This window comes from Odocoileus virginianus, unplaced genomic scaffold (assembly GCF_023699985.2).
Source record: "Odocoileus virginianus isolate 20LAN1187 ecotype Illinois unplaced genomic scaffold, Ovbor_1.2 Unplaced_Scaffold_6, whole genome shotgun sequence".
NCBI classification, from domain to species: domain Eukaryota; kingdom Metazoa; phylum Chordata; class Mammalia; order Artiodactyla; family Cervidae; genus Odocoileus; species Odocoileus virginianus.
The window spans coordinates 1,225,477-1,252,015 of NW_027224268.1; the positions used below are offsets into that span (position 1 = coordinate 1,225,477).

The window sequence follows — 26,539 nt, forward strand, 5'->3', positions numbered from 1 at the left end:
CATCTGATGCAAAGAGCCAACTCATTGGAAAAGACCCTGATGCTGGGAAAGATTGAAGGCAGGAGGAGAAGGGGATGACAGAGGATGAGATGGTTGGATGGCATCACTGACTCAATGGACGTGAGTTTGAGCAAATTCTGGGAGATAGTGAAGGACAGGGAAGCCTGGCGTGCTGCAGTCCATGAGGTCGCAAAGAGTCGGACACAACTTAGTGACTGAACAACAGCAACCCTTTCATAGTCATACCCTCCTCCCAGCCTCTGGCAACCTCTGCTCTGTTCTCCATCACTATCCTGGATTTTTGAGAATGTTATTAATGGAATCCTGCCATCAGTAACCTTTTGAGACTTGCTTCTTTCACACCTAGTGCCTTTGAGATCCATCCAAGTTGCTATACATACCAGCCATTCATTCCTTTTTATGGCTAAGTCATATTCCATGGGATGGGTGTAGCACAGTTTGCCTAAGCAACTGTTCACATACTGAATGACATCCTAGTTTCCAAGTTTTTTAGCTCTTTCAAAGAAAGCTAGTATAAACATTCATGCCAAGGTTTTTGAGTGAATCTACGTTCTTGCTTATCAAGGGTAAATTCCCAGGAGTGGGACTGCTGGGTCATATAGCGAGTGTCTGTTGAACTTTGTAAGAAAATGCCAGCATGTTTTCCAGACTGCTCTACCACTCGAAGTCAATATTAAGCCATTCTCATCCATTGCCCTCCCCTCTCCAGTCAGCCATGTGTCCAGACCACAGAGTGGTTTCAAGTATCAGGCAAAGCTTCCTTTTAGGAGATGCAATGTCCTTGAGAGCTACAAGAGGCAAAGGCACACAACTTCAGTTTGGCCTCCTGAGTCTAACATGGCCTGGGCGGGTTCCTTGACAGGCTGGGGGAGTGAGAAAAGGGAAGGGGTGTGGGGGAACAGTATCTGTGGACAGCTGGGACCATGATGGTGCAACTTGGACTCCAAACCAGAGAAAAGTTGGTGGTTTGGGCTAAGCCTTAAACATCAAGCTAAAGATGAAATGCTTTTCCAGTCAAACAGAAGTTTGCTGAGAGGTGAAAGGAGCATGGAATTATTTGTCTTGAAACCCGATCCACCTCCCTAAACCCACTGTGAAGGGAAATAAATAGCTGATGGTGGTTCCATGAACTCCAGAGACCGATAGGTAGAGGACTGGTTCCCCAGGCAACACTTGTAAATCCCAAAGCAAGTCCAGGGAAAGTCACATGAAATGTGTTCCCTCCACAGCGCACTCCGAAGCTTGTGGATCTTGTGGATCTTCCAAATATACAAATTCTCTCTACCCTACCCCCGTATCACTAAACTTCCTGAAGACAAACTGCCAATACAGTTTGACAAAATAGCATCATCAGTTTTGAAAAGGCTTAGAAACACAGACCCACAATTCTGAGAGATCCAGTGAGGAATATTGCAAAGCTGGTCTCCTTTTTCATACCTAGAACAGGAGGATTCTTAAGAGCATGGGGCCCAAGAACAACTTTTGGCAACAGTTGGGCTCTGACAACTCAGAGCCAGGAATGGAACTCAGCTGTGTACTCCCAAGCCATGCCCCTTCCTCTTGGCAACGTATTCTAATTTTTATTTTCCTTAAAATAGTTTCTAGACTGCCATGTGGAAGGATTAGAATTTACTATTCCCTGGTAAATTCCAGTAAGTTAAAGCAATACTGTGTTGTGCTAAGTCACTTCAGTCGTGTCTGACTCTGTGATCCTATGGACTGTAACCCACCAGGCTCCTCTGTTCATGGGATTCTCCAGGCAAGAATACTGGAGTGGGTAGCCATTCCTTGTCCAGAGGCTCTTTCTGACCCAGGGATCCAACCTGTGTCTCTTAGGTCTCCTGGATTGGCAGGCAAGTTCTTTACCACTAACGCCACCTGAGAAGCCCTAAAGCAGTACCTGTTACTTTTAATTCTGTTCTGGAGATAGGTTATTTTGGCTCCTTGAGAACTGTAGCAATTTTTTCCCCCTGTCATCTAGAATGGTCTCATATAAGACAGCTGATCCCCTTGTGTTAGCCTGGAAAACAGTTTTGTTGGTCTTCCATCTTGAAAAAGTCATTCAGATTGGGAAGTGGGCCACAAACAATCCAGTGACTTGAGTTTAAAAAAAAAAGGCTTAGAAAATCCAGTTCAACAAGATATTCATCCCAATATTTTGAAGCCAAGGTATAACTTAAAGGAGTTTAAAGAATAAGACTATTTCTCAGCATACATCAACCATTTATTCCCCACTCAGTAAACTTGTACAGAGCTCAGGCACTCACACAGGCCTTTAAACCATCATGCACCATCCTGGAAATGAGTATTTCTCCTACAACTCTCTTGGGAAGATTTCTTAAAGAAACTTCATTTTGAAATAATTATAGAAAAGTTGCAAAGGTAACCTAGAGGATAGCCTGTGTATCTTTCACCCAGCTTCCCGTAAGACTAGCAACCAGTAGGGAAGTTTTTAAAAAATCTTCATGGCAAAGAGCTAACACCTATCCTACTCAAACACTTCCAGAAAATTGCAGAGGAAAGTAAACTTCCAAACTCATTCTATGAGACCACCATCACCCTAATACCAAAACCAGACAAAGATGCCACAAAAAAGAAAACTACAGGCCAACATCACTGATGAACATAGATGCAAAAATCCTTAACAAAATTCTAGCAACAGAATCCAACAACGTATTAAAAAGATCATACATCATGACCAAGTGGGCTTTATTCCAGGGATGCAAGGATTCTTCAATATTCACAAATCAATGTGATACACCACATTAACAAATTGAAAGATAAAAACCATATGATTATCTCAATAGATGCAGAGAAAGCCTTTGACAAAATTCAACATCCATTTATGATAAAAACCCTCCAGAAAGCAGGCATAGAAGGAATATACCTCAACATAATAAAAGCCATATATGATAAACCCACAGCAAACATTATCCTCAATGGTGAAAAACTGAAAGCATTTCCCCTAAAATCAGGAACAAGACAAGGGTGCCCACTCTCACCACTACTATTCAACATAGTTTTGGAAGTTTTAGTCACAGCAATAAGAGAAGAAACAGAAATAAAAGGAATCCAGATTGGAAAAGAAGAAGTAAAACTCTCACTGTTTGCAGATGACATGATCCTCTACATAGAAAACCCTAAAGACTCCACCAGAAAATTACTAGAGCTAATCAATGAATATAGTAAAGTTGGCAGGATATAAAATTAACACACAGAAATCCCTTGCATTCCTATACACTAACAATGAGAAAACAAAGAGAAATCAAGGAAACAATTCCATTCACCATTGCAATGAAAAGAATAAAATACTTAGGAGTATATCTACCTAAAGAAACAAAAGACCTATACATAGAAAACTATAAAACACTGATGAAAGAAATCAAAGAGGACACAAACAGATGGAGAAATATACCGTGTTCATGGATTGGAAGAATCAATATTGTCAAAATGGCTATACTACCCAAAGCAATCTATACATTCAATGCAATCCCTATCAAGTTATCAATGGTATTTTTCAGAGAACTAGAACAAATAATTTCACAATTTGTATGGAAATACAAAAAACCTCGAATAGCCAAAGTAACCTTAAGAAAGAAGAATGGAACTGGAGGAATCAACCTGCCTGACTTCAGACTATACTACAAAGCCATAGTCATCAAGACAGTATGGTACTGGCACAAAGACAGAAATATTAGATCAATGGAACAAAATAGAAAGCCCAGAGATAAATCCACACACCTATGGACACCTTATCTTTGATAAAGGAGGCAAGAATATACAATGGAGAAAAGACAATCTCTTTAACAAGTGGTGCTGGGAAAACTGGTCAAGAACGAAAGAATGAGAAATGAATGAAACTAGAACACTTTCTAACACCATACACAAAAATAAACTCAAAATGGATTAAAGATCTAAACATAAGACCAGAAACTATAAAACTCCTAGAGGAAAACATAGGCAAAACACTCTCTGACATAAATCACAGCAGGATCCTCTATGACCCACCTCCCAGAGTAATGGAAATAAAAGCAAAAATAAACAAATGGGACCTAATTAAACTTTAAAAGCTTTTGCACAATGAAGGAAACTATAAGCAAGGTGAAAAGACAGCTTTCAGAATGGGAGAAAATAATAGCAAGTGAAGCAACTGACAAAGAATTAATCTCAAAAATATATAAGCAGCTCCTGCAGCTCAATTCCAGAAAAATAAACGACCCAATCAAAAAATAGGCCAAAGAACTAAACAGACATTTTCCAAAGAAGATATACAGATGGCTAACAAACACATGAAAAGATGCTCAACATCACTCATTATCAGAGAAATGCAAATCAAAACCACAATGAGGTACTATCTCACGCCAGTCAGAATGGCTGCTATCAAAAAGTCTATAAACAATAAATGCTGGAGAGGGTGCGGAGAAAAGGGAATCCTCTTACACTGTTGGTGGGAATGCAAACTAGTACAGCCACTATGGAGAACAGTGTGGAGATTCCTTAAAAAACTGGAAATGGAACTGCCATATGACCCAGCAATCCCACTGCTGGGCATACACACCGAGGAAACCAGAATTGAAAGAGACACTGTACCCCAATGTTCATTGCAGCACTGTTTACGATAGCCAGGACATGGAAGCAACCTAGATGTCCATCAGCATAAGATGTCCAGCAGGATAAGAAAGCTGTGGTACAAACACACAATGGAATATTAGTCAGCTATTAAAAAGAATGCATTGAATCAGTTCTAATGAGGTGGATGAAACTGGACCCTATTATGCAGAGTGAAGTAAGTCAGAAAGAAAAACACCAATACAGTATACTAACACATATATATGGAATTTAGAAAGATGGTAACGATGACCCTATATGCGAGACAGCAAAAGAGATACAGATGTAAAGAACAGTCTTTTGGACTCTGTGGGAGAAGGCAAGGGTGGGATGATCTGAGAGAATAGCAATGAAACATGTATATTATCATATGTGAAACAGATTGCCAGCCCAGGTTTGATGCATGAGACAGGGTGCTCAGGGCTGGTGCACTGGGATGACCCTGAGGGATGGGATGGGGAGGGAGGTGGGAGGGGGGTTCAGGATGGGGAACACATGTACACCCATGGCTGATTCATGTCAATGTATGGCAAAACCCACTACAATATTGTAAAGCAATTAGCCTCCAATTAAAATAAATAAATTAGTTTTTTTCTTTAAAAGTAATCCAAGGAGGGAGGTGAATCCACACTCTACAAATGTACTGGAATGTATGTTAAGTCAATAAAGTCTAGGCTGGGTCAAAAAAATAAAAATAAAAAATCCTTATGGCAAAGCTGTAATCCAGACCCATAAAATAAGAATTTCTGAGGCTGGGATCCAAGCATCAGTGTTTTTCTGTGACGTTTCTTCCCAGGCAGTTTCAAGGTGAAGCCAAGATTGGGAACCTGTGCTACAAACACTTCTCGAAGTGTGGCCAACCAAGCAACAGTACCACAGGCACCTGGGCACTTGTTAGGAATGCACCACTCTAGGTCTCCCTCCAAACCTACTGCCTCAGAACCTGCATTCTGACAAGATTGCTGGGTGACTGGTATGCACAGGAAGTTTTGAGAAGCATTGCTGTATACAAAAGATGAAACAGACCACACAAACCTGGGCCTGATCACAATATTTGTCTAATATGTGTGTATTTATTACAATTAAATTCCTTCATCACCTGTGCATTAAATACTTACATAAAAAGATGAACCTGACCACATATTCTACCCTCAAGGAGATCATAGTCTAATAAGGGAAATGTAATATCCTCATCAAAAATATAGTCTAAGTTAGGGATATCATAGAAAGCTTGATGGAAAAAGTGGCTGGTGATTTGGACCTGGAAGGAGGATACTCCGAGGAAGAGCCTTGAAAAATAAGTGATGCAGTTCAAATGAGTAAGTAATGTCAGGGTTAAACTTTCTATAGCATTTCTATTTATTCATACATTTAATAAATATTTAGCTCTTACTATTTTTTCTTTGTATAGCTTTTATTTTTATGCTAAGATAAATGTTGATATATCCCGTTAGTTTTTTTCCCCATTTTTTATTTAAATATATTTAAAATATTTTTACAGTGTTGTGTTGGTTTCTGCCATACAGCAACGCGAATCAGCCATAATTATACATCCCTGCCCTCCCTCCCTAGCCTTCCTCCCCTCTCCCTATCCCATCCCTCCAAGTCATCACGGAGCTCCAGGCTGGGCTCCCTGTGCTACACAGGAACTTCTCATCAGTCATCCATCTTACACCTAATAGTGTGTATATGTTGATACTACTTTCTCTGTTCATCCCATTCTCCCTCCCCCACTGTGTCCACAAGTCTGTTCTCTACATCTGCATCTCCATTCCTTCCCTGCAAATAGGTTCATCAGTACCATTTTTTCTAGATTCCACATATATGCATTAATATGCTATATTTATTTTTCTCTTTCTGACTTACCTCACTGTGCATAACAGGCCCTATGTTCATCCACCTCACTTAGAACTGACTCAAATTCGTTCTTTTTTATGGCTGAGTAATATTCCACTGTATATATGTACCACATCTTCTTTATCCATTCATCTATTGATGGATATCTAGGTTGCTTCCATGTCCTGGCTATTGTAAACAGTGCTGCAGTGAACACTGAGGTACATGTGTCTTTTTCAATTATGGTTTTCATAGAGTGTGTGCCCAGTAGTGGGGTTGCTGGGTCATATGGTAGATTTATTTCTAAAGGAAAAGGAATAAAGGAATCTCCATATTGTTTTTAAAGGAATCTCCATACTGTTTTCCATGATGGCTGTATCAGTTTACATTCCCACCAACAGTGTAGAAGAGTTCCTTTTTCTCCACACCCTCTCCAGCATTTATTGTTTGTAGATTTTTTGATGATGGCCATTCTGACTGGTGTGTACTATAAACTACACACCAGTAGTATAAACTACTCATTGTAGTTTATATTTGCATTTCTCTAATGATTAGTGATGTTGAGCATATTTTCATGTGTTTATTGGTCATTTGTATGTCTTCTTTGGAGAAATGTCTGTTTAGGTCTTCTGCCCATTTTTTGATTGGGCTGTTTGTTTTCCTAATATTGAGCTGTATGAGCTGCTTATATATTCTGGAGATTAATCCTTTGTCAGTTTCATTTGCAATTATTTTCTCCCATTCTGAGGGTTTGTCTTTTAATCTTGTTTATTGTTTCCTTTGCTGTGCAAAAGCTTTTAAGTTTAATTAGGTCCATTTGTTTATTTTTGTTTTTATTTCCATTACTCTAGGAGGTGGGTCAAAGAGGATCTTGCTGTGATGTATGTCAAAGAGTGTACTGTCTATGTTTTCCTCTTTATTATTTTTAACTGAACTGTAGTTGATTTATAATGTTGTGTTAGTTTCAAGTGTACAGAAAAATGATTCAGTTATACACATACATGTCTATTCTTTTTCAGATTCTTTTCCCTCATAGGAAAAGAAAATATTGAGTAAAGTTCCCTGTGCTCTACAATAGGTCCTTGTTGGTTATTATTTTATATATAGTAGTATGTGTATGTTAATCCCAACCTCATAATCCATAGCTCTACCTATTGCTATGTGAATAAAACATACCATTACTCCTCCAGTGGTTCTTAAAACACAGTAGGGAAGAGAAGCATTAAGTAATGGCAAATAATTCTTCAGTGTCAGTGGTGGTAAGTGCTGAGGAAAAGGAAGGGGAGCTAGGAATCCATATGATTGAAGGACCAGACCCAGGCAGGGGTGGGAATTGTGGGAGAGGTTTCCATATGGAGGTAACACCTGTTTGAGAAAGGTTTAACTTAGAGTGGAGGGCATTCCCAGCAGACTGAACAGTGGGGACTGAGGCCAAAGCAAGAAGAAATGAACAAAAGAGCAAACCAATGAAATGGGTGTCCAGTGATATCTCATTGTTCAAGTCTCCGATATTTTGCATTGCCTCCCAAACTGGATACAACTAGCCTGGCCTTTAAACTTCCAATCCTTCCTCTTTTTTATTTTAAACTACTATATTGTTATACAAGTTACATACTATAAAATTTAACCATTCACCTGTTTGAAGTAATTCAATGGTGTTTAATAAACTTACTGAGTGGTGCAGCTATCTCCATATAGGATCCCGTATGTGTGTGTGTGTGTGTGTGTGTGTGTTCTCAGTTGCTCAATTGTATCTAACTCTTTGCAACCCCAGCCTCCTCTGTCCATGGGATTTCCAGGCAAGAATACTAGAGTGAGTTACCATGCCCTCCTCCAGGGGATCTTCCTGACCCAGGGATCCAACCCAAGTCTCTTGCATCTCTGGCATTGGCAGGCAGGTTCTTTACTGCTGCACCACCTGAGAAGCCCAAGATCCCTTGTGCCCCTTTACAATTAACCTGAATTCCCATTCCCACCCCAGGCAGCCAATAATTGATTTTCTGTCTCTTGAGTAATCCTTAGGAGTGGAATTAGTTGATCATACCATGAGTTTAACTTTTTAAAGAATTGGCGAACTCTTTTCTAAAGTGACAGCACCATTTTACAATCCTATCAGCAATGGATGAGGGTCCCCATTGCTGGGCATCCCCACCAACCCTTGGTGTTGTCTTCTTGACTGTGACCATCCTCAGTTTAGTTCAATTCAGTCGCTCAGTTGCGTCTGATTCTTTGCAACCCCATGGACTGCAGCACACCAGGCTTCCCTGTCTATCACCAACTCCCAGAGTTTACTCAAACTCATGTCCACTGAGTCGGTGATGCCATCCAACCATCTCATCCTCTGTCATCCCCTTCTCCTCCCACCTTCAATCTTTCCCAGCATCAGGGTCTTTTCCAATGAGTCAGTTCTTCACATCAGGTGGCCAAAGTATTGGAGTTTCAGCTTCAGCATCAGCCCTTCCAATGAATATTCAGGACTGATTTCCTTTAGGATGGACTGGTTGGATCTCCTTGCAGTCCAAGGGACTCTCAAGAGTCTTCTCCAACACCACAGTTCAAAAGCATCAATTCTTCAGCACTCAGTGGCTGTTAAGTAGTATCTCACCCCACCAACCTCTCTTCCCAATTTTACTTTCCAGCCCTCTCACTCTCAAGCCCACTCTTTACCCAACAAAAATGAACCTCCTGCTGTTTTTTCCCAATGGGGCTCCTTGATACCCCCAAATTATGCCTTTGGTCACTCTTCGAACATATTCTTTGACCTGATATTGGAGGGAGAGGCATGGAAATTGAGAGCTCAAATGATTAAGAGTAAAGAATGCTTTTGATTTCCCCACAGCATGGACACTTGCAAATTCCTCCTCCAAACCTGGCCACCATACCTTTCCAAATATCTTGCCTGTTGTGTTAGTCACACTCGGCCTAGATGACTGCCTGGGCCTGAGCTGTGCAGATGCTTGTGCTTCCTTGGAGAGAACGCCAGGTGAAGTCAAAAATTAAGGAAAACTGACTACCCTTCCTATTGTCTGCAGGAAGAAGTATGCATTGAAATAACAGTAAATCTTGTTACAAAGACCTTAAGTCTCAACTTAGAAACTGGCTTGTGGTAGCCAAGACATCAGAGAATGATTTGCTATTTAGGAGGGAAATTGCTAACAGTCTTGAATTAATGACCACAGATGTATAAAAAGATGCTGTTGTGACAAAAAAGCAGTGATCTGGTAACACTTCCTCAATTCCTCTTGCTGAGTGCTTTCTGATTATTTTAGTTTTGATTAGCACTTCCATTAGAAAATAGGAAGAAATTATAAGCAACTTGCAAATGTTTGGTAGTGAAAACCACTGAAATTCATAGTTTTAATATGTACTGGGGGCTATATTTACATTTTTTAATTTTAACGTTTGTCTTGTTCAAGCAGATAAAATGAACTATACAAACATCCACCAATGCGGAAAACCTCTTGGAATTAGTAGTCATTCTTGACCCTTTGTAAATACATGCCCACCCCCTACCCCCACAAAGAATTAGTTGTCAGCTTTCTGCTTATTCTGAATTTTTAGTACCTCCACTTGTAAGAGCAAAATGACTGTCTGCAATTTCTGAATTATCTCAAACTAGGTTTTAAATTATAAGGCTTAAAGTTTGCTTAAATAACTTATACTTGAGTGAACACTTCATTTTTTATGATGAGGTAAGTTGTATGAGCCCTTCAGTGGCCTTAATTCAATCCAGAGATTTGATTATTTCCTCCTGAGCTCTCATGGTTGGATAGTTTGAAGATATTTCTCAGATTGAATTGAAACTTGTAAGAGCTATGAAACCTTATCATTTTGAAATTGAAATTTGCCTCAATAAATAAAAATCCTCTCAGAGTACAATTTTTAAAGCATTTAAAAAGCTATTTGATTGTTTTCATTATTTTCATGGGGAAGCAGTCTTGTAACAAAATTTTATTCCACAGAGTGGATTGAATATGAAGAAGTTATAGTGTCCAACTAGAAGAGGGAATGAATAATCATGAAATAAGAAACTATTGAAAAATGAGCCTTAATAGCACATCACTGAATTTCAGAGTTGCTGAAGAGATTGCCAGTTATTCAATTTCATCCCCGGATTTCTTAGATGAAGCAGTTGCAGAATGCTCCTGAAATTCAATGTCTATTCCCCAAACCCTATCTGTGCTCTTCAAGCTTCCTCCACCCCTTGCTCCCAGAAAACTGCCTTGAGACAAATTTCCCAAAGAAGTGAGAAACCATCCTGTGATCCTCAGACCTGGATCATCTCTATGAGCCTCCTCTTTCAGACCCTCATTCATTCATCCTCTGTCTGCTTATCTCTGGAACTTACATCACACCAACCCCTCTAGGTCCCTGCTTTCCCTCCTGCATATGTTCTTCCACTCTGCTGGCTCTTTCTCTCAGTTCATAAACATGTTGGAGATTCTCACACCTGTTAAAACATGCACACATACACACATTCACATTCATATCTGGACTTCCAAGTAAAATGACCTTCTGCTCTCATGTTTTCATGATTGATAAAATAAAAAGTTGATCACAGGATGGTAAACATCTGCAGATGGCAAACATTTGCAGAAATGGCACCAAAAACATGACGTTGAAGAACTCAATGTGTTACATACCTTAAACCTATACTACATTATCTGTAAATTGTATCTCACGAAAAACAATTAGAAAAAACCCCATGAAACTGAAGCTGCAGAACCGATGGACTCCTCTGGAAGGTGGGTGAAAGAAAGTGAAAGTTGCTCAGTCGTGTCTGACTCTTTGTGACCCCATAGACTATACAGTCCATGGAATTCTCCAGGCCAGAATACTGGAGTGGGTAGCCGTTCCCTTCTCCAGGGATCTTCCCAACCCAGGGATCGAACCCAGGTCCCCGCATTGCAGGCAAATTCTTTACCAGCTGAGCCACCAGGGAAGCCCAGTTACATTTGTAAGTGCTAGCAAAAAAAATGCTATTATCAAGACAAAGTAGAAATTGAGTAACTTGCTTGTAAATCAGATCTTTTGGTTTGTTTCACTTTAAGCGGGCCTCTCGGTCAATGTTAGAACGATCTGAGCAGCAGATCAGGGCGGCTTCGGGTTTGGAGGAACTACTGCAGATCACACACTTCGAGGACTGGAAGCTATGGAGATGCCGACTGAAGCTCAAAAGTCTCACCAGCACAGACTCTCGCTCAGCATCCCATCGGTCCACCAGGTTTGCGGCCACTTTCTTTGACATGGAGACACTCAAAGGTAGGTGTGTGCAGGCGGAGGCCGAGTCCTACTCTTTATCTGATAGCAACGAATGCGCCAGCTTCTACCGAAAGTCTGAGCAGGGCAGGCATGTGGCAAGGAGAAGAAAAGGGGGTCTTTGATTTCATAGCTTTGATTTAGTGGAGAATTCTGGTTTCCTGTGTTTACTCAGCAGAGAAATCGACCCAATATGATTTTGAGATCAAAATTCAATACCAAATAACACTTCACAATATAGAAATATAGTGAACTCAGAGTTATGAGGGCAAAACAAACCCAGAAAGACTGCTCTTAATAGAAAAAAAATCATTGAATTTACTTAAAAAATAAAACAACTTGGGCATTCATTAAATAAGGAGCATTCAATGGCCAGACATACATGGATGAAAACCAGTAGATTAGCTATAGCTTTTTATGTCTTCAAAATTCTGTGATTTTTTAAACTAAGAATGAAAAGCAGAATTTAGAAGCTGAGTTGGAATAATGCCTACTGGTATTACTAGGAGAATAATGGAGAGGAAAATTCTCTAGACAAAAGAATCCAGATTCTGGACTAGAAAATAACATGATTTGAAATAAAGAGAATGACTCTTCCCTAGTAAGCTTTGCAGGTTCTTTGTAAGAAAATCATTGTCTTGATGGACCATCCTGTAATGAAAGAATCACTTGCCAAATACAGTTGTGTGACCTCCAATTAGACGTTTAGCTTTTTTCTTTCCTTTTTAAAAAAATTTTTTGGCCATGACACACACCTTACTTCCGCAAGCAGGGATGGAACCCATGTCCCCTGGGTGGAAGTACAGAGTCCTAACCACTGGACAAACAGGAAAGTCTAGCATCTCACTTTTTGATGACATGTCACAAGAACACAAGAAACCACCGTAGCATTGATGAGCTAACATTTTAGATTTGATTAACATATGATTACCTAGTATTGGATTGTAGCTATTGCATAATAATTCAAATCGATGGCTCAGCCAAAATTATCCTTGTCTTTCTCTATAAAGTTATCTTTATTTTCTTCAGTTTGTAAAAGGACAATGTTGAATGGGCTGCTGTTGTTGGCTGTGGGGAAAGCTGTGCATAGGCAGGATAAATCCCTTGGCAGCACTGAGGCCCGGGTGTGAAGAGGATGCTTGATGCATATGTGTATGACTATGTCTGAAAGAGTTGAGATGGTTGGAACCATGGCCTAGAACCCAATTTAGCCAGAGGTCTGCAACTCTAGTTGTTTCTGTGTGGTGAACTAGCATGGACTTTGTGAAAGTAAAGGGATGAGACTTCATCTGAAGATTCAGAGCTTTAACCAGATTACCTACCTGAAGGCCTTAGGCAAGCCTGGAGATACTCTGAAGATGGAGATAGAGAAGCAATTACCATAAAACTAAGACAAGGTAATTTTAGAAAGTCGTTGATGTTGAAATGAACATTTTCTAAGGAGGAAACCATAACATTTAAAAAAATCTTTTAAAAATCATAAATAATACAGAATTTGCTAACTCTAAAATGTCTCTTATTACATGGCGGGGGGGGGGGGGGGGGGGGGATCATCGAAAGTTAATTACTAAGAAGTAGCAGGTGGTGCTAGTGGTAAAGAGCCTGCCTGCCAATGCAGGAGACATAAGAGATGCAGGTTTGATCCCTGGGTCAGGAAATCCCCTGGAGAAGGAAATGGCAACCCACTCCAGTATTCTTGCCTGGAGAATCCCATGGACCGAGGAGCCTGGCAGGCTACAGTCCATAGGGTTGCACAGTTGGACATGACTGAAGCGACTTAGCACACACAGAAGTAGCAAATAATGAAACTCATGTGGTATCCCAATGATGATTTCTTATATTTCATGTATTTCAGGGTAACTTCCCAGGAAGAGCAGCCCTGCTGGGCAGTAGGAAAGGAAGTAGAGATATGAAGCCTTTACTCAGTGACGGTGGTCATAGTTCCACACAGCGTTCTGACTTTCAAAACTTGGTTTTATAAAAAAGCAAATGGAAAGCAACATTTAAGTGGAATTTTAAACAAGAAAGAGTTTTTAAAGTTGATTACTTGTTTTTTCAGCGATTTATGATTAATAATAGTGATTTAAACCTAATTCGATAATTTATTTCTCATGTTTATAGCCTTCAGGCTCTGTATGTAAATATTCATAATCAAACATTTTAAATGGTTTGTTGGGCTAAAAGATTTTATTATGTGCCGGGGTCCAGCCTCGGCAGGATCCAGGGGGTACCCTCAGGATGAACGGCGTCGGCGAGAGAGAGAAGACACGTGAGACCAGCCTTGATAGGGCCAAGTCTGCGAGGGAGAGAGAGAGAAAGAGAGAGAGAGAGAGAGAGTGACCAGACGGGGGGTGCAGAGTCTGGCAGAGTCTGGCAATGCTTTATTTTTTACCATAGCTTTTATACCCTAAGTTAGTACATTTCTAAGGGGAAGATAGTTTAACATTACGTCAGCTTGTCCTTCACAAAACCAGGGTGTTTTCTGCATACTTCTTTGTTTATGAGGGTCTTGTACATTATCTTCTGGCCTTGGGGCCTATTAACATTTTATGCAGGTCAGGTGAATGTAAACCTATTTTCTGTTTCTATGGTGACCTTAACTGAAAGGTAGCAGTCTTATAGGGCAACAGTACAGAGTAGAAGTATAACCTTGTTAACACAAAAATTAATCCTTCTGCAGAAGTTGTCAGTTGCGTTTATCTAAGAAGTTTACCCCATACAGACTCTGCGGCTTCAGTGAGGCAGCTTTTGCCTAGCACTCCTGACTGACAATTAACAACCATCTCATTGTTACCACACTAGGGCTAAGTTCTTATTTCTCTAGATCTTTAACTATATTAACAATGGTTTTTATAACACAACCTTAGCACATTAAAGGCAAAAATACAGCAAGCAAAACACAGCAAACAAATCACAACCCAATAACCACCTATAGGATAATTTTCTTATGTTTTCTAATAGGACTCCTTTACCCCTTAAAAGAGCTCTCTATCTATTAGGGCTTTTATATAATCAGGTTCTTTATGCTATTTTATGATTAGGATATTATAAGCAATCATGCATATTAGTGCCAAGCGCATAGAATGCATTTGGCTAACAAACTACCAGCAAAGGAGTTTGAATTAAAACACTCCTTTCACCCTAAATAATCTCATAAAATACCACCACCTGGGAAACTTATTGATTAAAGTTCTAAATGGATTCTTATTTGGGAAGAGACTGGGGAAGGCCTTCCTGCCTGTGTCAGAGTCCATTGAGGCAGGCATCAGAAAGACAGATATCATCTTTAAGGTGAGAGCCAGGGGCAGCTTTTCGAAATCCCTGAAAACCTGATCTGCCTTGCCCGTCAGGTTTTCTCCCTTACGGCCTTGTTAGGGGTAGGGTCTCGTGAGCTGACTTTTTCGAAAACCCCTGAAAACCTGATTCGCCTTGCCCGTCAGGTTTTCTCCCTCACGGCCTTGTTAGGGGTAGGGTCTCGTGAGCTGACTTTTTCGAAAACCCCTGAAAACCTGATTCGCCTTGCCCATCAGGTTTTCTCCCCTATGGCCTTTTTAGGGTCAGGGTAGGGTCTCCGTGTGTCGGCTCCCGGCAATTATGGAAAAGGAAAGTTTAGGTAAACTGTGTAGCGTAGGCAGTGCTTTTCAGCCAACCAAACATACTTTGTGTTTTCAATGATCTAAGAAGCAACATATGAGGAAATTTGAGATTAAGGGGGGGGGGCAGAAAGGAGAAAAGCTGTGGGAAAGAGGTCTTAAGGGAATAATTTAGAGACTAGCATCAGATCTGCAACAATAATATTTTATCTATATCCTTCAGGTAGGAGTTTGCTCTATCCCTTCTAGTGGAAACACATTCATATATACAGGAATTCAGAATGTGGGCAGAGACCAATTAGAGTTTTGAACATAAGATAAAAACAGAGAAGAGTTTATCTATTGCTGTGTAACACATTACCCCAAAACTTCGTTGCTTCAGACAGCATGTTTTGATCTCCCAGTTTCTGTGGGTCAGCAGTGCAGACATGGGCTCGATTGGTGTCTCTCCTTCAGGGTCACTCCGGAGGCTTCAGTCAAGGTGTCAGCTTGGGCTATAGGCACCATCTCACAGGGTGAGATGTGCTTCCAAGTTTCCTGAGCGGTTGCTGGCAGGATTTAGCTCCAGACAGGCTGTTGGGCCGAGGATCCCACCTCCATTACAACCTGTTGGATAGAGACCACCCTCACTTGCCCGCCACGTGGGTCTTTCCAACATGGTGACTCGCTTCCTCTAAGGCTGCAGTTGAGAAGGCAAGAGAGGGTGCCAGCAAGAGAGTGTGACTGCTAGCGAGGTGGAGACCGGTATTTGTTAAGTTCACCATGGATGTGCCATCCCACCACTCTTGCTGTCTTTTCTTCATAAGAATTGGGGTACTAGGTCCAGCACACATGCAGAGGAGGGGATGACAGAAGGGTATGAACGCCAGGAGGTGGGCATGATTGCGGCTCAGATTAGAAGCTCCCAGCCACAGAGGGTTTTAGCTACCCCCACCCCCAGCCTATATAATCAACTCGACGATTCCATGACAAACTAAAAGAAAGTCTTTAAATCTTGCCAGTATCACAAATTTGAATCATTTCCCAGAAACAGCCACAGAAAGGCTATACAACATTATCAAAATCTAATTTAAAAAAATGAACTTTGAGAGAAACGCAAGTGTATTTTACAGGAATGTATGTACTTTTTTTTTTAATTCCCTGAGGCTTGTTTCTCGTTTCCCACAAATTCGTTAGAATGGCCAGAAAATTGTTCCTTTCATCAAAATGAATCAGCTTATTTCATCATATGATAGAAACGTCAGTATCGGGCGTTTGCAAATGAGAACACTCTGACTTGAGGAACACTTAAATTTTCATTCATATGTTTGCCATATATAGTTACTTAAGCAACCAACAGAAATGTATTTCCTAACGGTGCTAAAACCTACTCACCCCTGACTTAAACGAGAAGAAATGCTCTCCAGCTATGTCCTGTAAATTGCTTAAAAAATAATGCTTACATGTTATTGCTTTACATGCGTTAATTTACTTCCTTATTAGCCAGACTCTCCAGATGTACCCAATGTAGTTATATCCAGGACATGGTGTTTATTACTAGCAGAAAGTAGAATTAGTGGCTATGAAGGGATCATAAACATGGAAAGGAACACAGATTTGGGTAGTAATTTTTCTGCCAACAATTCTTGGTTAAAGCCAACCCAGATACCCATCTTGTGAAATCAACAAGCTTGATATATACAAGAATGATGGCGCTGAGCAAACCCTGGTACATGTAGGCAGGTCAGGGCCATTTGTTCTGCTGACCCAATGGACTGCCTCTCTGCAGTTATAGACGAGGAGTGGCAAAGAACACAGTGCAGCCCTCGAGAGACCTGCGTGGAGGTGGCCAGTGAGCTGGGGAGCAGCACGGACACCTTCTTCAAGCCTCCCTGTGTGAACGTGTTCCGGTGTGGCGGCTGCTGCAACGAAGAGAGCCTCGTCTGTGTCAATACCAGCACCTCGTATGTTTCCAAACAGGTAGGAGGACATGAGCCCTCTGTGGCCCTGACGCTGGTGGCATTGACAGCTACAGCTCAGCAGGTTGCCAAGCGCTGTCTCAGTGCCTTAGCTGCATCATCTTATTTAACCCTGAAACAAGCTCAAAGGGTAGCTTATCACCTTACGAGGAAACGGAGAGTCAGAGAGGGGCTCCAGATGCACCCGAGGTAGTTATATCTAGGACTGTCTCTCTGATGCTATGATGTCAAGGATCAGAAAATCATATGGAAGCCACTAGTGCAGACATTTCAAGGAACAAAGATAGCCACACTGACTTGTGTTATTAATTACATAACACATTGTTCAGATGGAGTGATTGAGAAGAGTTTAATGAAGGGAATGGGCAGGGTAGGGGAAGGAAGAAGGGCTGATGAAGTACCCAGAGCTGCTAGAAAGGGGGAGCTGTTCCCACCCTTAGACTGAAGAGGCCAGAGGGTGGAGTGGTTATGGGAACCCAGAGAGGAAGTGGGGAAGAGGGCTGCAGGACTGGCTGGGTGAGGGGCAGCCACTGCCCACCCTTATCCTGGCAGGGAGAGGGGGCAGGGTGGGGGAGGTAAGGAGGCTTGTAGATGTAGTCCGTGGAGGTCAGCATCCTTGGACACTGTCCAGTAGGGAAGGAAGAAAAGAGGATGGCATCTCCAAAGGGGCAGATGGAGAATATCTAGCACAGAAGACCTTTGGAAAGAATCCTCCAGTCCCCATGAAAGAAATAATTCTTCTCTCATCTTTTTTTTTTTTTCTCTCTTCATCTTATAAAACCTCTTTTGCTCAGTAGATAAGTTTTTCTTTGTATTGCTACCATATTGTTGTAAAATGTATATGGCATGCATGCGTGCTTAGTCACTCAGTCATGTCCAACTCTTTGCAACTCTATGGACTGTAGCCCACCAGGCTCCTCTGTCCATGGGATTCTCCAGGCAAGAATACTGAAGTGGGTTGCCATACTCTCCCCTCCTCCAGGGGATCTTCCCAACCCAGGGATCGAACCCACGTCTCTTACGTCTCCTGCATTGGCAGGTGGGTTCTTTACCACCAGTGCCACCTGGGAAACCCATATATGGTATAGTGGAGCAGTAATAACAAACTTAGGAAAGAAAACATACTAAAAAGCTGTAAGTCAAACTACATTCCTTTTGGTTCAATGTTGCAAATCTCTCACACATATTGATATATTTATTTAATTGTCACATTTGCCTCTACAGTCTAGTCTCATGATTGGGAAAAAAGGTACTGCAATAAAAATTATTATTCTGTAAGATATTATGGAAAAACTTGAACAAACTTTTTGGCCAACCCAATACATAACTTATCTTGTTCAGAAGGAAAGAATGGAATGCTGATTTGTTTTGGTACTAGGTTAACGTACCCTTACTTTCCCCCCCCCCCCCATACCTCTTAAAATAGCCCTTAAAGTTTAGAATTTCTTTTTCTAAATTCTTTTAGAGAATTTTGGAACTTGTAAAAATTCTGACCTCTACTGTTTGACAATCAGAGGGGGAAAAATGACATGACTATGGCTAAGCATCAACTGTCAGTAGAAACAAAGGTTGCGTAATGTAAGAGGCTTTAGTTCGTGACTGTGTTATACCCTAGAGTATACTGAAAAATTTCGCAAGATGAAGTTCATGCAAAATAAACACTCTTAAAAACACTCTTACTTAGACTTATGGAAGTACCATTACATATTGAAAGGTCAGGACAAACACAACTTTAATGGATTGTTTCCACTTAATAGATAATTGAATATTTTGACTGTTGTCCACAACAAATGAGTTTCCAAGAATATGCTTAAGTGTAAGTGTTCAGCAGTTTTTCTTTCCAAATATGCATATTTGAACATTGTAATAGTATTTTCCAAAAACCTTCTCATCCCAAAATTATGGGCTATTCAGGGAAATACCTCTTAGAAGCTAAGTGAATAAATGAAGACTCTATGTAGCAAGGACTATGTGGAATGGTAATTGAATGGACAGAACATTAAAATCAAGTTCAAATTCACCTGTACATCAGAGAACCACTCTAGAATTAAAGTAATTGATACTCTTGGCAAGTAAATTTTACTTGCTGAGATTCTATCTTGCAGGTCCTGGTCATAGCAGTTTTATTCCAAAAAGTAATAAGGCATATTCTTGAGAGTATGCCCTCTGGCTGTGGAGTAGACTGTCTGGGTTCAGATCCCCATCCTCCCAGTCAATAGTTATGTAGTCTTAGGCCAGTTATTTAACCTCTCTTTCCATCTGTTTCTTCACCTGTAGAGCTGGGGGGTAATAAAACCAACATATAATGTTGTTATAAGGGGTAAATGAATTAATATAAAGGTACTTACAACAGGGGCAGGCATATGGAAACATAGAAAAAATGATATTCATGTTACCTATAATTGTTTGGGCATGATGATCTTGTATCAGTTCGTTTTTACTCTGTAATGCTGAATAAACAACACCCTAAAACTTAGTGGCTTCAAACAGTAATGACATTCTCATTCATGTATCTGAGATTCAGTTACTTTAGAGTTTAGGCTCAGCGGGGCTTGATGCCAAGCTGCAGGCTGAGTCCAGGTCTGGTTCCCGTGTCTTTCATCCCTTAGACCAGCAAGACTGCCAGAGTGTGCTGTTGTCATGGCTAGAGCAAATGCATGAGACAGTGAGCCCCAGAAAGCACACAGAGTCCAAGTCTATGCTTGTGGCAAAGCAAGTCACATGGCCAAGTCCAAAGTCAAGGAACAGGAAACTATATTCCTTTGGTGGAGACGGCATGGGAAGGGACAAGTAAATCGTTTTGAACAGTTATCTCTTCACCATGGTTGCAAAGAAACTTCATAGCTGTAATTTCATTTAATCCTTACAATTTACACTCAGACTTAAAGCAGGAACAGGGAACATTTTACAAGCTAACTATTTTAGAAGGGTTCTAGGGACACCAAGAAGTTACGAGATTTGACCAAACTTAAATTCTTGATAAAGTGATGTAAAGGCCCTGGTCTTCTGATTTGCAGCCCAGCATTCTTTCTATCACACCAGCCCTCAACCTTATTAGTTCTATCTTAATGGACAACTTTGCTAAAGTCACAACTGTAAGGGACAAAGGCAAAAATGCAGACTATAGACATGATTATTTTTTTGTAAAACAAACAAATATATGTGTTATAGTTCTCTTTCTCTACTCTAGCTCTTTGAGATATCAGTGCCTTTGACATCAGTGCCTGAATTAGTGCCTGTTAAAGTTGCCAACCATACAGGCTGTAAGTGCTTCCCGACAGCTCCCCGCCATCCATTCTCAATTATTAGAAGATCCATCCAGATCCCAGAAGAAGATCGGTAAGCCCTTCTTACACTTGTTACACTTGTTAAGCCTTTCTTACACTATGCTTGTTCTTGCCTTGCTGAAGCTGTGTGTGGCGAATCCGTCATTAATTACAGAGTCTCTCTTGCTTCAAGCTCTTTGTCTTTTAGGTTCTAACCCATATCTGTGGGTAATGAGTGTTTGGCAAGTGTATTTTTTACTAGGTGTTACTTGTATATTGCAGGATGTCAAAAAGCTCAGTGGCTGTGAACTCAGCATGTCAACTTGTGGGCACCTTTGTTCTCAATACACATAGTTTGATGCAGTTGTAAAACTCAACTCCAGCTTCAAATTTGGCATCTGTCCGCTCATTCCAGAACAAGCATTAGATAAAACTCATTTCAGGCTGTTTATATATTTAAGTCCCAAAGTTAGGAGGGGAAAAAGGCTCCTGGCATCATTGGAGAGTGGCAAAGCTATCTGCATCTGATTTGGGCATTTTTTTAACCCCTCCTCTTAAGTTTACCAAATGGGAAATTGTATTTTAAATGAAAATGACTTAAACTTAATTTGACTAGACATTTTCTTGTGAGGATTTTGTGATTCTTTCTGAGACAAATTATGACACCCTAAAGTGTTCTGAAATCAAAGGTCAGAATCACTGATTTGGGGAAAAATAATTTAATACAGAGAATCAAAGGGCAAATTGCAACCATTGAATAAAAATATAAAGTAAGTAAGTTGGAGACTTTGATCTTGCAGAACTAAAGGAGGAAACTGTGTGAGTGGCTAGTAAAGGAGTGAGCCTTAAGCCAAGCAGACCCCTCTGCCTTTCTCAAGTAGAAGAGAAAGCTCATGGAAAAGGAACATTTACAAAATGTTCCTGCTGTCCTGGCCAGCATTCTTATCTCCATTTTACAGACAATAATGTTTAGGAGCTGTGTTAGAACACTATTTACTTTCGGTAAATAAGCTTTGTTGACAGCTAATTTGCATAGTTTTTAACACCAATCCTCTTAAAAAGATTATAACTTTCCAAAATTACAGTTTCATTTCCAAAGGTTTCCACAGAGAATATTTGTAATTACAGAATTACTATCTAATAACATGTTCTTCATAAATATGAATCAAGCTCCTGAAAATCTTCACTGTTCTCTACTCAGAAATGTATTCAACATTTAAAAAAAAAATGTTCCAAAGGTATAATTACCTTTGAAAGCTTTAAAATATGATTTATTGTCTTCTTTTCCTAGCTGCTCCCATTCCAAGAAGCTCTGTCCTATTGACATGCTCTGGGATAGCAACAAATGTAAATGTGTTTTACAGGAGGAGAATCCACTGGCAGGAATGGAAGGTAATGATTGCAGTGGTGAAATAATAACAGTAATAACAATAACAACTAGTATTTATTGACATGATTTAAAGCAATTGTGTAATCTTTTTATATATATCAATTAATTTACTCCTCCCAACAATCCTATAATGTATGATTAATGCCTCTTTTCCTCTTTTCTTTTTACAATTACAAAATGGACACAACCAGGATGTTTAGTAATTTTTCTCAAGGTCACACAGCTAAGAGTGATAGAAGCAGTGAGATTCCAGAGCCTTTTGGTATAATTATATAGTAAGTCCACCAATGCATCATTCTGCTTTTTAATCTTAAAGCCCCAAATGATTAGAGTATCTCAAAGCAATGAATTTAAAAAGGGATGATAACCTTTAATGAAAGCCACTTCAGAAGTAAACACGAGTCAACCACATTTTACTAACTTTTTGTATAAAAACCTCACAGGAACCTAAGGTAATTTTGCACTTGGTTTCTTTCAACTGTGTCTTGTGAAAACATGCCAGTAATTTGAGAAAATGGTGAATAAGAGATGACTTCTTCTGACACACGGGCAAAGTAAAAGCAAAACATGGCTCTTGGACTCAGGGGAGTTGGGAAGCAGATGAGCTAGGCTCTCATCATCACACGTAACTCTTAACACTCTGATTTTTGATCATGAACATCTGTCTGAAAAAAAATGCACTTATTATTGATTTCCAAGGTAACTTGACATGATTTCACTGTAAAGATCGCAAGGACTCATGTGTTTTGAACCTTGCTTGTTTTTCCAACTGTGATCTACAAGCAAGATTAGTAAGGAGTAAACTGTAAGGAAATCTGTCCCAGAAACTGTAAATAACAAGCTAACTTTATGCTTCTGTCTCTCAGCTTCCAAATGTTTTCATGAAAGCTCAGCCCAGGGTTTCATAGAACCTTAAAGTTCATGTAGTTTAAATGACCATGCATATCTTTTTGAAAATTGAAGTATAGTTGATTTACAATGCTTCAGGCATACAGCAAAATGCTTCAGTCATACACACACACACATATCCATATATATTATTTTTCAAATTCTTTTCTGTTGTTACAAGATATTGAATATACTTCCCTGTGTTATACAGCAGGTCCTAGTGTTTTATCTGTTTTCTGTATAGTAGTGTGTAAATGTTAATCCCAAAGAAGGTGAACGTGAAAGTGAAGTTGCTCAGTTGTGTCCGACTCTTTGAGACCCCATGGACTGTAGCCTACCAGGCTCCTCCATCCATGGAATTTTCCAAGCAAGAGTACTGGAGTGGGTTGCCATTTCCTTCTCCAGGGGATCTTCCCAACCCAGCAATCGAACCCGGGTCTCCCACATTGCAGGCAGATGTTTTACCATCTGAGCCACCAGGGAAGCCCTTGTTAATCCCAAACTCCCAATTTATCCTCTCCTCCCTTTCCCTTTGGTAACTGTCTTCTGTATCTGTGAGTCTATTTCTGTTTTGTAAATAAGTTCATTTGTATCATTTTTTTAAGATTCCACATATAAGTGATATCATATATTTGTCTTTGTCTGACTTACTTCACTTAGTATGATAATCTCTAGGTCTATCCATGTTGCTGCAAATGGTATTATTTCATTCCTTTTTATGGCTGAGTAGTATTCCATTATGTATATGTACACCATCTTTTATCCATTCACCTATTGGTGGACATTTAGATTGCTTCCATTTCTTGGCTATTGTAAACAGTGCTAACATTGGGGCGCATGTATCTTTTCAAATTATAGCTTTCACCATTTGCAGATAAGTGTCCAGGAGTGGAATTGCTGGGTTATCTGGTAACTCCATAAATGCCCATGTTGATTTTGAATGCCATGTACATCCTTCCCACCAAGTCTTCAGTTGTCCTCTGCTAGAATATACATCAGTCATGAGGAAACTTGCCAAACCCACTGAGGCAGCCCAGTTACACTGGGCACACTCTTGTTGCTAGTAAACTATATGGAACCTGAATATCTTTCTCTCTTTCTCTCTAGGACAGTGCTATCCAATGGAGTTACAGTGAGAGTTACATATATAACTTATATTTTATAGCACTCTCATTAAAAAGGTCAAAATAAGAAGATAAAATTATTTCTAATGTGTTTTAATCTAAAATATTTTTTAAAAACCACTCATTTCAGTGTGTAAACAATATAAAATTCAACAATGATATGTATCTTCATTCTTGTGCTAAGTCCTTGAAATCGAGTGTGTATTTTACACTTACAACACATCTCAATTCAGACTTGCCATTTCATGCTCATTCTGGCCTGGAGCTATCATACTGGACATCCCAGCTCTAGAGCATCAACTCGTTAGTTCAGGTTTACCCTCTAGAACCATGCCATACTGATCTAGTTCTTTCTCCATGTGACCCATTTTTTAAACTGTTAGAAAGTTATTGTGTGGAATCTAAAAAGTGGTACAAATGAATTTATTTACAAAACAGAAATAGAGTCACAGGTATAGAAAACAAACTTATGGGCACCAAGGGGGAAAGGTTCAGTTCAGTTCAGTTGCTCAGTCGTGTCTGACTCTTTGCGACCCCACGGACTGCAGTACGCCAGGCTTCAGGTTGGGAGTAACAGATACACAGTGAAAGTGAAAAGTGAGTGTTAGTTGCTCAGTAGAGTCCAACTCTTTGTGACCCAGTGGACTGTAGCCCACCAGGCTCCTCTGTCCATGGGATTTTCCAGGCAAGAATACTGGAGTGGGTTGCCATTCCCTTCTCCAGGGGATCTTCCCAACCCAGGGATCAAACCTGGGTCTCCTGCATTGCAGGCAGATTCTTTACCATCTGAGCCACCAAGGAAGTCCCAGATAAACATTACTATACATAAAAGAGATACACAACAAGGACCTACCGTTTAGCACGGGGAACTCTATTCAATACTCTGTAATGACTTATATGGGAAAAGAATTTTTAAAAGAGTGGATATATGTATAACCAATTCACTTTGCTGTACTTCTAAAACTAACACAATATTGTAGATCATCTATATTCCAATAAAAATAGGTTTCACAAAGGAAGTTATTGTGGAAAACTGTATACATAGAACTTAAGGTGGTTCTAGTTAAGGTTTCCCTGCACACAGCTCCTGGGAGGGAGATAGGTATTCAGGAGTTTACTTGCAGGAATGCATTCAAAGGTGAAGGGGCAGGGGCAGAAGTTGAACTGTATGGCAGTTGCTGAGAGGTGTTAGCCAAGCCTGTGGGGGGATGTCTCAATTGAGACAGAAGGGCTGGGTCCTATGGATTGGTCACTGGATATGGGCTTCCTCTAGAGGGGATTCTGCTGAAGGTAATTCCTGCAGAGGGACTTAGCTGGTATACATGTATTTTGAGAGTAGGGAAAGTAATGGAGAAAGAGAGGCATGCTCTGAGCAGGGGAAAAATGAATGCTCAGAGCTGGAAGGGAGAGAACCCAGCACATCAGGGTGCTGGAAGACGTTCAGCGTGGTGAGGACATAGAGGCAGGGGGCGGGGTAGATATGAGAGAGGAAGCCAGGGAGCTTCATGGAAGACCTTGTGAACCGTGTTCCAGAGCTTGGATGTGATGTTAAACACAAAACAAAACCACTCAACGAGTTCAAGTGGACAGTGACAGCACCAGTTAGGATTTCAACAAAATCAACCCAGGGACAGTGTACAAGAGAAGAGACTGGCTTGGGGCAGGCAATGATGAAGGGAACCTCTTGGGAAGTCGTGGCAATGATGGAAGTGAGAGGCATGAGGTAGCCTAGATCACAATCATTTCTAATTTTCATCTCCCACAATGCAGTTGACATGGGCCAAGTTCATGGTCACTTCTCAAGTGGCCTCATCAAACTCATGACATGTACTGAGCTTCAGTTCAGTTCAGTTCAGTCACTCAGTCGTGTCCAACTCTTTGCGACCCCATGAATCGCAGCACACCAGGCCTCCCTGTCCATCACAAACTCCCGGAGTTTACTCAAACACATGTCCATCGAGTCGGTGATGCCATCTAGCCATCTCATCCTCTGTCATCCCCTTCTCCTCCTGCCCCCAATCCCTCCCAGCATCAGGGTCTTTTCCAATGAGTCAACTCTTTGCATGAGGTGGCCAAAGTATTGGAGTTTCAGCTTCAGCATCAGTCCTTCCAATGAACACCCAGGACTGATCTGCCTTAGGATGGACTGGTTGGATCTCCTTGCAGTCCAAGGGACTCTCAAGAGTCTTCTCCAACACCACAGTTCAAAAGCATCAATTCTTCGGCGCTCAGCTTTCTCTACAGTCCAACTCTCACATCCATACATGACCACTGGAAAAACCATAGCCTTGACTAGACGGACTTTTGTTGGCAAAGTAATGTCTCTGCTTTTTAATATGCTATCTAGGTTGGTCATAACTTTCCTTCCAAGGAGTAAGTGTCTTTTAATTTCATGGCTGAAATCACCATCTGCAATGATTTTGGAGCCCCCCAAAATAAAGTCTGACACTGTTTCCACTGTTTCCCCATCTATTTCCCATGAAGTGATGGGACCAGATGCCATGATCTTAGTTTTCTGAATGTTGAGCTTTTATTTTTTTTTTAATTTTTTTATTAGTTGGAGGCTAATTACTTTACAATATTGTAGTGGTTTTTG

At 40.5% G+C, this 26,539-nt stretch overlaps 1 protein-coding gene across 1 annotated transcript in view; it reads left to right on the forward strand.

Annotated features, from left to right (window-relative positions):
• VEGFD (vascular endothelial growth factor D) overlaps nt 1-26,539 on the forward strand; it is a 41,208-nt gene that overhangs the window by 10,584 nt on the left and 4,085 nt on the right. Inside the window, exons 2-5 of the mRNA XM_020913406.2 lie at nt 11,517-11,727; nt 17,086-17,276; nt 20,466-20,614; nt 21,833-21,933. Coding sequence (XP_020769065.2) covers nt 11,517-11,727; nt 17,086-17,276; nt 20,466-20,614; nt 21,833-21,933 — 652 coding nt within the window. The remainder of the gene's footprint in view (nt 1-11,516; nt 11,728-17,085; nt 17,277-20,465; nt 20,615-21,832; nt 21,934-26,539) is intronic.